Genomic DNA, 13,703 nt, shown 5'->3' with positions numbered 1-13,703 from the left:
TACAGAGTTAGGTTCGTCATACAATAATCCAAGCGATTGAAAAAATGCATCTACATTAAGCAATGCCGGATCCCCTGACTCAAGGGAGAATGCCCAGTCCTGAGGGTCACCACGCAGCAGAGAAATAACTATTTTTACTTGCTGAATGGGGTCACCAGAGGAACGGGGTTTCAGAGCAAAAAACAATTTGTAGTTATTTTTAAAGTTCACAAACTTAGATCTATCCCCGTAAAACAAATCTGGAGTAGGAATTCTAGGCTCTAAGGCTGGAGTCTGAACAACATAATCTTGGATAATCTGTACTCTTGCAGCAAGCTGATCCACACGAGAAAACAGACCCTGAACATCCATGTCCGCACCCAAATCCACCCAGAGATTAAGAGGAAGGAAAAAGAAAAAACAGACTAAAGAAAAAAAAAATGGCTCAGAACTCTTTTTCTTTTCCTTCTTTTGAGATGCATTCAGCTCATTTTTGGCCAGTTGTACTGTTATGGTCTGGTGATTAAGGAGCGACATGCGACTAGTTCTGGGCAGGTGGTAACTATACCGACCGCAGTTCCTGATCTTAACACAGACACTAGCAGGAGCCGTGGGATGTTCCTGTCACTCCCTGGACACCTCGTCACAGCCGGAGATCTAGCTACCCCTAAAGGTAGAAGCAGGAAAGCTATCTTGCCTCAGAGAAAATCCCCAAAGGATAGGACAGCCCCCCAAATATTGGCTGTGAGAGGAGAAGGAAATGACATACGTAGTATGAAACAAGATTTAGCAAAGGAGGCCACTACTAGCTAGAAAGAATTTGTACAGGACAGAACACTGTGCGGTCAGTAATAAAAACTAGAAAAAGTCCACCGCAGAGAAATGCAAAAATCTCCACACCTGACTAAAGGTGTGGAGGGCAAACTCTGCTGCCCAGAGCTTCCAGCTTAGCTGACTAGATACATACTGATAAGATGGACAAATGAGCAAAACATAGAAAGTGCTAAACAACAAAGTCCACAACAAGTGAACTGCAAAAAGACAAGCAAGGACTTAGCTTTGCTGAAATGGTCAGAGTGACAGGGAAATCCTCAGAGAGCCATGACTCCAAGCTCAACAATTGACAACTGGCATTGAATTAGGGAAAAGGCCAGACTAATATAGCAGAGCCAGAAAGACGATCAGTGAAAACAGCTGCTGAAGCTAAATCCAAGAAGCAGCCATACCACTCAAAACCACAGGAGGGAGCCCAAGAGCAGAACTCACAAAAATGCTACTTATAACCACCGGAGGGAGCCCAAGAGCGGAATTCACAACAGTACCCCCCCCTTGAGGAGGGGTCACCGAACCCTCACCAGAGCCCCCAGGCCGATCAGGACGAGCCAAATGGAAGGCACTAACCAAATCGGCGGCATGGACATCGGAGGCAACCACCCAAGAATTATCCTCCTGGCCATAACCCTTCCACTTGACAAGATACTGAAGCCTCCGCCTCGAAAAACGAGAATCCAAAATTTTCTCAACCACATATTCCAACTCCCCCTCAACCAACACCGGGGCAGGAGGATCAACAGATGGAACAACGGGTACCACATATCTCCGCAACAAAGATCTATGGAAAACATTGTGGATGGCAAAAGAGGCTGGAAGGGCCAAACGAAAAGACACTGGATTGATAATCTCAGAAATCTTATAAGGACCAATAAACCGAGGCTTGAACTTAGGGGAAGAAACCTTCAAAGGAACATGACGAGAGGATAACCAGACCAAATCCCCCACACGAAGCCGAGGACCAACACACCGACGGCGGTTAGCAAAACGCTGAGCCTTTTCCTGAGACAATGTCAAATTGTCTACCACATGAGTCCAAATCTGCTGCAACCTGTCCATCACAGAATCCACACCAGGACAATCAGAAGGCTCAACCTGCCCTGAAGAAAAACGAGGATGGAAACCAAAATTACAAAAGAAAGGCGAAACCAAAGTAGCCGAACTGGCCCGATTATTAAGGGCAAACTCGGCCAACGGCAAGAAAGCCACCCAATCATCCTGATCAGCAGACACAAAGCATCTCAAATAGGTTTCCAAGGTTTGGTTAGTTCGCTCAGTTTGGCCATTTGTCTGAGGATTGAACGCCGAAGACAAAGACAAATTAAGAGAGCCATGACTCCAAGCTCAACAATTGACAACTGGCATTGAATTAGGGAAAAGGCCAGACTAATATAGCAGAGCCAGAAAGACGATCAGTGAAAACAGCTGCTAAAGCTAAATCCAAGAAGCAGCCATACCACTCAAAACCACAGGAGGGAGCCCAAGAGCAGAACTCACAAAAATGTTACTTATAACCACCGGAGGGAGCCCAAGAGCGGAATTCACAACAGAGGACTACGGCCGTTTCGCGTCTTGCACGCTTCATCGGGTCCTATTTCTTTAAATAGTGTTCACTAGCCTATCGTACCAGCTTTACCAGTCACCTGATTTTTCTAAAGGTCCTGAGCATTATCACTGCCATTGGAAATGATTAATTACAGATTCATCTCAATAAAACATAAGAATATATACAACAAAACATTAAAACATTCAACAGTAATGATACATAATTTCGTTTTTCCTATTAAGACCATATGGAAATCTAGTTTTCAAATTATAAATCCAAAACAACTCTCTCGTCAGGAGGCGTCTTTTCACATCACCACCCCGATTGTGTTTTTTTGCTTGTTCGATACCTTGAATTGTCATTGCCGAAATATCTCCTCCATGGCAGGTAACAAAATGTTTAGCAACCATTGAGATGTTTTTATTATTAACATTAAAATTGCCTATGTCTCTTAAATGTTCAGATATTCTGGTTTTTAATTTTCTAGTGGTACATCCCACATACGATACTTGCCAATCTGTACAATTAATTTTGTATACTACATTTTTGGAGTGGCAATTAATAAATTTTTTGGTGTTATACATTTTGGATTTATCTGAATTACAAAATGTTTTACATAATTGACTAGATGCACACTTGCTACAGGCAGATGTACCGCACTTGAAAAAACCCTTACACTCTAACCATGTTTTTGATATAGGTTTGGATATAAATAAACCCGGAGATATTAGGTTTCCAAAAGTAGGGGCTCTCCTAGCAACTACATTGAATCCATCCCTCAATATATCTGAAAGCGTAGTGAAGAACAAGACGTGCACTCTCGCTAGTGCTGGTGCAGACTGAACATGGAGGGATACTCCAGACTGTAATCCTGTACAACAACAGTCGCACTCAATAAAGGAGTTTTTAGAATTTTCGTTAGTCAAAAAACGTGATTTCTTTATTGTGAACATTGTTCACAATAAAGAAATCACGTTTTTTGACTAACGAAAATTCTAAAAACTCCTTTATTGAGTGCGACTGTTGTTGTACAGGATTATATCTGAAAGCGTATCATCCTCATCTAATATTGTCAATCGCTTCTGAATATTAGTTTTTATGTGATTGAACTGAGGACTAGATTGTAAACAAACAAATGTTTTTTTCTTCCTTTTCTCCTTCGTTTGTCAGATAAATCTGGCACCAGTAAATTTTCTCTTTTTTTATTTTCCGCTATTCTTTGTGCTCTTTTTAAAGACCTTTTGGGATAACTGCGCTTACCCAGTCTCATCTCTAAATTACTAAATTCCTCATTCCGATCTGCTTCTCTACTGCAATTCCTCTTAAGCCTTGTATACTCCCCCACTGGTATCGATTTGAATGTGTGTTTCGGGTGGCTACTTTTAGCATGTAAGACAGTGTTCCCACTGATAGGTTTCACATGCGTTTTACTAATAATAATCTCATATTCAGTTCCACTAAATTCTAGATCCAAAGATGAAATTTGACATTTATCACTTTTGTGAGTGAATCTGATTCCGAAGTCATTCATATTGATATAATTAATGATTTTTGGTAAGGTAGATACATCACCCCCCCCCCCCCCCACTTATGAGGGTGTCATCTATGTATCTACCATACCAAATGAGATCATTGATGAAAGGGTTGTCTACAGAATAAATGAAATTTTGTTCCCAGTATGCCATCGATAAATTTGCCAAAGATGGAGAATATTTAGCCCCCATAGGGACGCCAGTTTTCTATGCATACACTGTGTTGTCAAAAGAAAAAATATTGTGTTTTAGGAGAAAAACCGTCATCTGCAATAAAAATCAATCAGATCTTGTGAATATTCACTAAAATTATTCAGATGGAATTGGAGAGCTCTCATAGCTAAATCATGCGGCATACATGTGTACAAAGACACAACATCACAACAAAGCCAGGAAAAGTTTTTCTGCCACTTTCTTTCGAGAAGGTTTTCCTGCAATTCAATCATTATTCAGGCTGGATGTGAACTGTGGTTTTATATTTCGTTTTCCTAATATTGGCCATGCTGCAATCTAACGATAGATCAGAAAAAGCTGCACAGGTGTTTGGAGGCATTGGGGGAAACACAACAGGCAATGTGGACTTTACAACACATGGTGGAAGCCGAGAGATTGGCTAAATTAGAACCAAAAATATGGTGGAATTACACAACATTGCAAAATTACTTGGCAAAGGAAATGATTCCAAGAGGTCTCAGAATAAAAAAAAGTATCGACGACCATGTATTCGGATGAATTTAAAAAAGAATGGAATCAAATTTTGACGAACTGTTCCCTGAATCTGATAAAACTGTTAATTAAGTTTGAGGAATTAAAACTTGTGGAAGTCCAAAAAAATGTAGAGGAAATAAATAGTACTTTGGAAGAATACAAAATCTTATCACATTATGAATCATCTTTATCCAGAATGAATGAAAATATCGGGATATTAGAAAGTGACATAAAGAGTCGAAAAAAGCGCAAATTTGATAGAGATCTGAATGATTATTCCACTGATAAAGTGTATGAGTGGGGACAGTGGGAAAAACCATATAAATCCCCAAGATCAATTCTAAAAAACAGCCAGGCTTATAGAAGACCAACAAACAGACCACAGGTGAGTTTCACATCATCAGACCCTGATTCTTCGGATACAAATGTCAGTGTATCAGACGTCTCTTTAGATGGCAATACGTTTGAAAATAGGAAAAGAAATTACAAGCTGCCAAAAAACGCAAGAGACGAGGCGGGAGGAAACCTAAGAAATCCACCTGGAGTAGTCACCCGATAGAAGAAAAAACACAAATAGCAACAGACTTTAATGTGGTAAATTTCTCCTCGCAATCGTTAACAAAGGATCAACATGATGTCTTGGCATTAGGTTTAAAGCTTGTACCGGACACAGACTTTAATCTATTCATGACTATTCTTGATATAAACAAATTTATACGCAATTTAACTATAAAAAAAACATTTTTTGATAGATGACAAAGAACCAGCTGTAGAGACAAGTGATAACAGCGCAAATGATTATGAAAATTTAGACTTTAAAGAACAAATGGCGCTGATGTGTCTACAAAGTTTATCTACTGATCGAGAAAAAGAAATAATACGAATGAATCAATCAGAGGAGTTTAAAACAAAAAATCCATACTTCTACCCCATACAAACCAGACTGTATGGACAAATTTCAAGAACTAATTGAAAAAGATCTGAAATATCTGAAATATGATCACAATTATAATACAAGAAGGAGAAAAAATAATAATCTTACATATAAGCAAAGGAAAGTCCTTCAGGAACTGAAAAAAATAAAAAATGTTGTGATCAAAAAAAGTAATAAGGGAAGCATGATAGTCATCCTGAATGAAAGTGATCATAAAGATAAAATATACAAACTTCTTTCTGATATTAAAATGTATGAGAAATTAAAAAGCAATCCCACAAAGGAGTACAAATCAAAAAATCAGTAAAGTCATTAATGAAGGTTTCAGCTTGGGAGTTTTGAACAAAAAGCAGGCGGAGTATCTATATGTTCCGTTCTCTACATTACCAATGCTATATGGACTACCCAAAGTTCACAAAGGAGATGGATTGCCGGCAATGAGACCAATAGAATCTGGTGTGGGATCAATGACTGAACATTTATGTGAATGGGTAGATTCGTTATTACAGCCGATGGTAGTCAAAATGCCGGGCTATATAAAGGATTCGAGAGAAGTGTTGAATACCTTCTCCAAAAAAAGTGCCAGAAAAACTTTTCCTGGCTTTGTTGTGATGTTGTGTCTTTGTACACATATATACTGCATGATTTAGCTATGTTAGCTCTCCAATTTCATCTGAATAATTTTAGTCAATATTCACAAGATCTGATTGATTTTTTGTTGCAGGTGACGGTTTTTCTCCTAAAACACAATATTTTTTCTTTTGACATCACAGTGTATGCGCAGAAAACTGGCGTACCTATGGGGGCTAAATATTCTCCGTCTTTGGCAAATTTAACAATGGCATATTGGGAACAAAATTTAATTTATTCTGTAGACAACCCTTTCATCAATGATCTCATTTGGTATGGTAGATACATAGATGACACCCTCATAATTTGGGGGAGGGTGATGTATCTACCATACCAAATTTCATTAATTATATCAATATGAATGACTTCGGAATCAGATTCACTCACAAAAGTGATAAATGTCAAATTTCATTTTTGGATCTAAAATTAAGTGGAACTGAAAATGAGATTATCATTAGTAAAACGCATGTGAAACCTATCAGTGCGAACACTGTCTTACATGCTAAAAATAGCCACCCGAAACGCACATTCAAACCAGTGGGGGAGTATACAAGGCTTAAGAGGAATTGCAGTAGAGAAGCAGATAGGAATGAGGAATTTAGTAATTAAGAGATGAGATTGGGTAAGCGCAGATATCCCAAAAGGTCTTTAAAAAGAGCACAAAGAATAGTGGGAAATAAAAAAAAAAAAAATTTACTGGTGCCAGATTTATCTGACAAACGAAGGAGAAAAGGAAGAAAAAAACATTTGTTTGTTTACAATTTAGTCCTCAGTTCAATCACATAAAAACTATTATTCAGAAGCGATTGACAATATTATATTGAGGATGATACGCTTTCAGATATATTGAGGGATGGAATCAATGTAGTTGCTAGGAGAGCCCCTACTTTTGGAAACATAATATCTCCGGGTTTATTTATATCCAAACCTATATCAAAAACATGGTTAGAGTGTAAGGGTTTTTTCAAGTGCGGTACATCTGCCTGTAGCAAGTGTGCATCTAGTCAATTATGTAAAACATTCTGTAATTCAGATAAATCCAAAATGTATAACACCAAAAAATTTATTAATTGCCACTCCAAAAATGTAGTATACAAAATTAATTGTACAGATTGCCAAGTATCGTATGTGGGATGTACCACTAGAAAATTAAACACGCTATCTTAACGTTTAACAGAAATAGGCAATTTTAGTGATAGTAATAAAAACATCTCAATGGTTGCTAAACATTTTGTTACCTGCCATGGAGGAGATATTTCGGCAATGACAATTCAAGGAATTGAACAAGTAAAAAACCACTATCGGGATGGTGATGTGAAAAGACGCCTCCTAACGAAAGAGGCGTTTTGGAATGATAATTTGCAAACTAGAGTTCCTTATGGTCTTAATGGGAAAAACGAAATTATGTATCATTACTGTTGAATGTTTTAATGTTTTGTTGTATATATTCGTATGTTTTATTGTGATGAATCTGCAATTAATCATTTCCAATGGCAGTGATAATGCTCAGGACCTTTAGAAAAATCAGGTGACTGGTAAAGCCGATACGATAGGCTAGTGAACACTATTTAAAGAACGTCATTGTCGACAGGTAGCAAGCTATGATTAAGATCTCTATAGATCAAAACGCGTTGCTTTAATCTGTCACTTCCACATGTTTGCATCCTGTACATGCAAGGATTTTTTGCTCATTTTTAAAGTTTATATGGATTAATAAAGAATTACCAATTTTAAGGAGCTGGAACATTTACGTTTTTTCTCTTCATCTTCTGCTGCTGCACGTCTGGGTCAGGATGAAGTTCCATGCTCCCGTCGTTGTCGGTGAGCTGGCTGAGGCTTTTTTAGCCTACTTTTTTCTTATTATGTATACAAACGAGCCTTGGGTAATGTAGCATTAGGAATGAGATTAATAACACAGTCATAGTTGCGATGAGGAGGTAATATCTCAGACTCTTTTTCTGAAGAAACATCTCCGAAGTCTTTCAGGTATTCCGGAAGATCCTCCAGACTAACGGAGAAAACATTCACAGGTTTAAGACATTTTTAAATACAATAATGACCCCATTTGACAATATATTTCAGATTCCAGTCAATAATTGGATTATGCGTACGCAACCAAGGAATACTCAACACAATTCCAGCAGGTAAATTGTCCAAAACATAACAGGAGATTAATTCTGTATGAAGAGACCCCAGCTTGAGTGTGAAATCCACTGTAACTAACCGAACCAGATCTTTGAGCAACGGTGTTCTATCAATGGCCACCAACGATTTGAATAGGGCTTTCTAGCTTAACCCCTTATTGACCGGAGCTTTTTCCAGTTTTGTGTTTTCGTTTTTCGCTCCTGTCCTTCTCAGAGCCATAACTTTTTTATTTTTGTATCAATATGGCCATGTGAGGGCTTATTTTTTGCTTGACAAGTTGTACTTTTGAACGACTCCATTGGTTTTAACATGTCATGTACTAGAAATCGGGAAAAAAATTCCAAGTGCGTTGAAATTGCAAAAAAAGTTCAGTCCCACACTTGTTTTTTGTTTGGCTTTTTTGCTAGGTTCACTAAATGCTAAAACTGACCTGCCATTATGATTCTCCAGGTCATTATGAGTTCATAGACACCAAACATGTCTAGGTTATTTTTTATCTAAGTGGTAAAAACAAATTCCAAACTTTGCTAAAAAAAAAAAAAAAAGTGCAATTTTCTAAGATCTGCAGCATCTCCATTTTTCGTGATCTCTGGTTGGGTGAGGGATTATTTTTTGCGCACCGAGCTGACGTTTTTAATTATACCATTTCGGTGAAGATACGTCCTTTTGATCACCCGTTATTGCATTTTAATGTAATGTTACGGCGACCAAAAAAAACGTAATTCTGGTGTTTTGAAATTTTTTCTTGCTAGGCCATTTAGCGATCGTTAATTTTTTTTATTGAGAGATCAGGGGATTCTAAATTCGGCGATACCAAATGTGTAGGTTTGATTATTTTTATTGCTTCATTTTGAATGGAGTGAAAGGGGGATTATTTGATCCTTTGTTTTTTTTTATTTTTATTTTTTATATTTTTAAAAACCTTTTTTTTTTACATTTGCCATGCTTCAATAGCCTCCATGGGAGGCTAGAAGCTGCCATAGTCTGATCAGCTCTGCTACATTGGGGCGATGATCAGATCGCCTCTATGTAGCTGAATTACAGCATTGCTATGAGCGCCAACCACAGGGTGGCGTCCACAGCAATCTGGCATCAACAACCATAGAGGTCTTCAGGAGACCTCTGGTTGTCATGCCGACGCATCGCTGACCCCCGATCACGTGACGGGGGTCAGCGGTGCGCGCATTTCCGAATGGATGGCCGGAAGCGCAATTTAAATGCCAGAGTTTGACAGCCCTCACCTATTGCGTGCACATGTCAGCTGTTCAAAACAGCTGACCTGTCCCGGCTTTGATGCAGACTCACCGCCGGAGCCCACATCAAAGCGGGGGTACTGCCATCAGACATACTATTCAGTCCTATGACAGTAAGGGGTTAACTGTCCCTAATCCAAACTTCAGAACAAGTCCTGCATCAATGATATTCGCAACAGAACCACAGTCAATAAAGGCAAATGTGAACAGACACGGATCTTGAAAAAGAAGTTCAGCATTCAACAACACTTTATCGGAGGAGTAAAAGGGTACCTGTAAGTCTAAGTGACGACAGACTTAGGCGTTTCCCGACAGCTTGTTTGCTGCAAAACAAACAATCCTTTAAGAAAAGTCCAGCTTGGCCACAACAGTGACAAAGTCCAAGTTGTTGACAACGTCTCCTCTCCTAAATTCTTGAATTTGGATCACCAACCTCAATAGGTTCCACCTCAGGTGAATGAACCGGGCCAGTAGGACAAAATGGAACCTCTTGTTGCACCTTGCATCTCTCCCACATCCTTCGATCCATGCGGATAGCCTGAGTCATGGCCTACACCAAACAACCAGGTGGAGCATGTAGAGCCAGAGCGTCCTTAAGAAACTCCGAAAGACCCCTGAGAAGTTGACATCTGAGAGCTGCATCATTCCACAGGACCTCAGAAGACCACTGATGAAACTCAGTACAATAGTCTTCTGCTGTGTGGTTCCCCTGTGACCGGTTCATGATTCTGGTCTCTGCCACCTTGACCCTGCAGGGTTCGTCATAGATCAGTCCTAAAGCATCAAAAAAGGCATCCACCGAAAGACATTCAGGAGCAAGAGAGGGTATGGAGGAAGCCCAGGTCTGAGGACCCCCCTCCCCCTGCAAAAGTGACATTATAATTCCCTCCCACTGTGACTCATTCCCTGATAATCGGGGTCGCAAGGTAAACAATAATTTACAACTCTCATTATAAATTCTGAACTGATCTTTTTCTCCCGAAAATTTGTCAGGGAGTGCTATAACAGTTTCAGGGGGGACTCAAAGATATGTCAAATGGTTCAGAAGTCATAACAGCGGTCAGAGGAGAGAGATTCTGAGGGGCAGTAAGAGTACCAGAAATCTGACCCTGTAAGAAAGCATGTGAGGATGCCAGTTTGTGTTGTTCCAAGGCCAGATCTTGGACTAACTGAGACAGATTCGCCATCTGATCACACAGATTACGTAACTTATCTATAGGTGGGGAAAAAAAATGTAATGGTCAATCGTAATGTGACACGAGTCACTATAGTAATATAATACTACTTACTGGATGAGTAAAGGGAGGCCAAACGATCCAAGGTCAGGTCCAGGAAATGGCGCAGTTCAACAGGGGTCGTCAGAGACTAAGTTCAATTCACTAGCCAGGTTCAGGTAAACCAGAAAAGCAAATATAGTTTACAGGGAGCAGGCAAAAGAGAAGTCAGGTCACAAGCAAAGAATCAATTCCAGGAAGGGATTAAAGTCAGGCTGGGTCAGGCGCAGAGCACAGAGAGATCAGACTTACACATGCAGCAGCAAGTATACGATTGACAGAGTGAAGGAGCTAGCATGCTTAAGTAGAAGACTAATCAAGGAAAGTGAACACATGATGCAGCACAACCCCTACACAAAGTAACATATCAGACAGGAACAGAGCTGAGATGTGACACTCACTTCATAGTTTCTATAAAGTAGACAAAAGGATTTTACGTTTTCTCTTTAGCTCTTATCTACTCATCGTAAATCTGCCTTTCTCCACATTCCTGTGCATTGACTCTGAGATTAGCCCCACATCTGCTGACCATTAGGAGTTTCCTTAGTTACCTGTTGTGAAAGGAGGGAGTTAGCTACCCTACATTGTGGGTTATGTGAAAGTAACTTGCTACATGGCAAGCTCTGGCTTAAAAATGAAAATTCTTATAGATTTCTAATCATAACTATAACATTGAGCATTATCAGCCTCTTCCTTTTGATGTTACAGTAGATCATGGAGTTATAAAGGGTTGAGTGTTGTGAACTCTATTTCTGGGCTCCCTCTTGTGGTCACAAGTGGTACTGTGTGAGTGCTGTCTTTCTGCAGGTTTGTGACTGGCATCAGCTGTCTCGTTATCTGTGGTCTGGTTTTCTATTTAAGCTCACTTGGACTCTCAGTTCATGCCTGCTGTCGTTGTATTCAGTGCTATTCTGATTGCTCCTGTCTACATCCGTTATCAGTCTCTCCAAGAGAAGCTAAGTTTTGTTTGCTTATTTTTGCTCATCTGCGTTCAAGATGTGTCCTAGTATATGATGTGTTTAGTCCAGCTTGCTAATATGTGATTTCCCTGCTTGCTGGTGCTCTGGGGTGCTGAGTTGCTCCCCCCACATCGTTAGTTGGTGTGGGGGTTCTCGCATTCTCTGCGTGGATATTTTTGCATAGGGTTTTTTACTGACCGCACAGATCCCTTGCTATTTTCTGCTATCTAGCGTTAGCGGGCCTCATTTGCTTAATCTGTTTCATCTCTGCGTTTGTCTTTTCCTCTTAACTCACCGTTATTATTTGTGGGGGCTTCTATATATTAGGGGTTATTTCTCTGAGGCAAGTGAGGTCTGTACTTTCTCTTTAGGGGTAGTCAGTTTCTCAGGCCGTGAAGAGACGTCTAGGATTTCAGGATACGTTCCACGGCTACCTTTAGTGTGTTTGGTTAGGATCCGGTTTTGCGGTCAGTCCAGTTACCACATCCCCAGAGCTCGTCCTATTATCTCTCACTTAGCTGGTTAGATTTGTGATCCTAAGCCACTGGGATCATAACAGTTGAGCTTTGATACGAGGGAGTTTCATTCATGACAAATAGTCGGGAAAAACCAGCATGAAAAGATCCATTTACAAAAATCTTTTAATATATAAATGGTATTGACTTAATTTGCTTTATACATGTTGCCAAGCTCCTCTGTGTGCATCATTAAAAATGTCAGCTGCTAACATGGTTTTGAACAGAAGTGACCAGTGGCAGACTTCTCTTTATGCCAATGCAGGTCATTTTGCAGCATACTGGAACTTGTTCTGATCGATTAGCTTTAATAGCTTTTGAGCTATTATTGTTTGGTGATTGAAGACTTGATTGAAAACTTTTGCTTTTTTTTAGATTTTAGCAAAACATTTAATTGATGGATCTCATAATCACTTGCCTGGTGTTCTGGGAGACCCAGCCATGGTAAGTATTTATTGCACAAAGCATGGCTAAGGTTTAGTATGTTAAAAAGCACAGATGAGACACAAAATGATTTGAATGAATAACCTTCTATACAGTTTCACTATAAGGCATAACTTGTGAAAGTATGAAGAAAGATTACCGTATATACTCGAGTATAAGCCGACCCGAGTATAAGCCGACCCCCCTAATTTTGCCACAAAAAACTGGGAAAACTTATTGACTCGAGTATAAGCCTAGGGTGGAAAATGCAGCAGGTACCGGTGAATTTCAAAATTAAAAATAGATACTCCATACCGTTCATTATGGCCCCATAGATGCTCCACATAAAGCTGTGCCACATATAATGCTCTGCACCGTTCATTATGGCCCCATAGATGCTCTACATAAAGCTGTGCCATATATACAATGCTCTGCACCATTGCCCCATAGATACTCCACATAAAGCTGTGCCATATATACAATGCTCTGCACCGTTGCCCCATAGCTGTGCCATATATATAATGCTCTGCACCGTTGCCCCATGGCTGTGCCATATATATAATGCTCTGCACCTTTGCCCCATAGCTGTGCCATATATATAATGCTCTGCACCGTTGCCCCATAGCTGTGCCATATAGTACTCTGCACCGTTGCCCCATAGCTGTGCCATATATATAATGCTCTGCACCGTTGCCCCATAGCTGTGCCATATAGTGCTCTGCACCATTGCCCCATAGCTGTGCCATATAGTGCTCTGCACCATTGCCCCATAGCTGTGCCATATAGTGCTCTGCACCGTCCATTATTGCCCCATAGCTGTGCCATATAGTGCTCTGCACCGTCCATTATTTCCCCATAGCTATGCCATACAGTGCTCTGCACCATTGCCCCATAGCTGTGCCATATAGTGCTCTGCACCATTGCCCCATAGCTGTGCCATATAGTGCTCTGCACCATTGCCCCATAGCTGTGCC

At 40.0% G+C, this 13,703-nt stretch overlaps 1 protein-coding gene across 4 annotated transcripts in view; it reads left to right on the top strand.

Moving 5' to 3' along the window:
- The window catches only part of ERMARD (ER membrane associated RNA degradation), a 372,196-nt gene that overhangs the window by 255,360 nt on the left and 103,133 nt on the right, over window positions 1-13,703 (top strand). For all 4 annotated transcript variants that reach the window (XM_077283272.1, XM_077283274.1, XM_077283273.1 and 1 more), the window contains one exon: window positions 12,682-12,750. In XM_077283272.1, the coding sequence (XP_077139387.1) occupies window positions 12,682-12,750 (69 nt within the window). The remainder of the gene's footprint in view (window positions 1-12,681; window positions 12,751-13,703) is intronic.

Source organism: Ranitomeya variabilis, chromosome 2 (genome assembly GCF_051348905.1).
Source record: "Ranitomeya variabilis isolate aRanVar5 chromosome 2, aRanVar5.hap1, whole genome shotgun sequence".
NCBI classification, from domain to species: domain Eukaryota; kingdom Metazoa; phylum Chordata; class Amphibia; order Anura; family Dendrobatidae; genus Ranitomeya; species Ranitomeya variabilis.
Note: the sequence above shows the minus strand (reverse complement) of the source record. Positions and strands in the feature narration are given on the sequence as shown.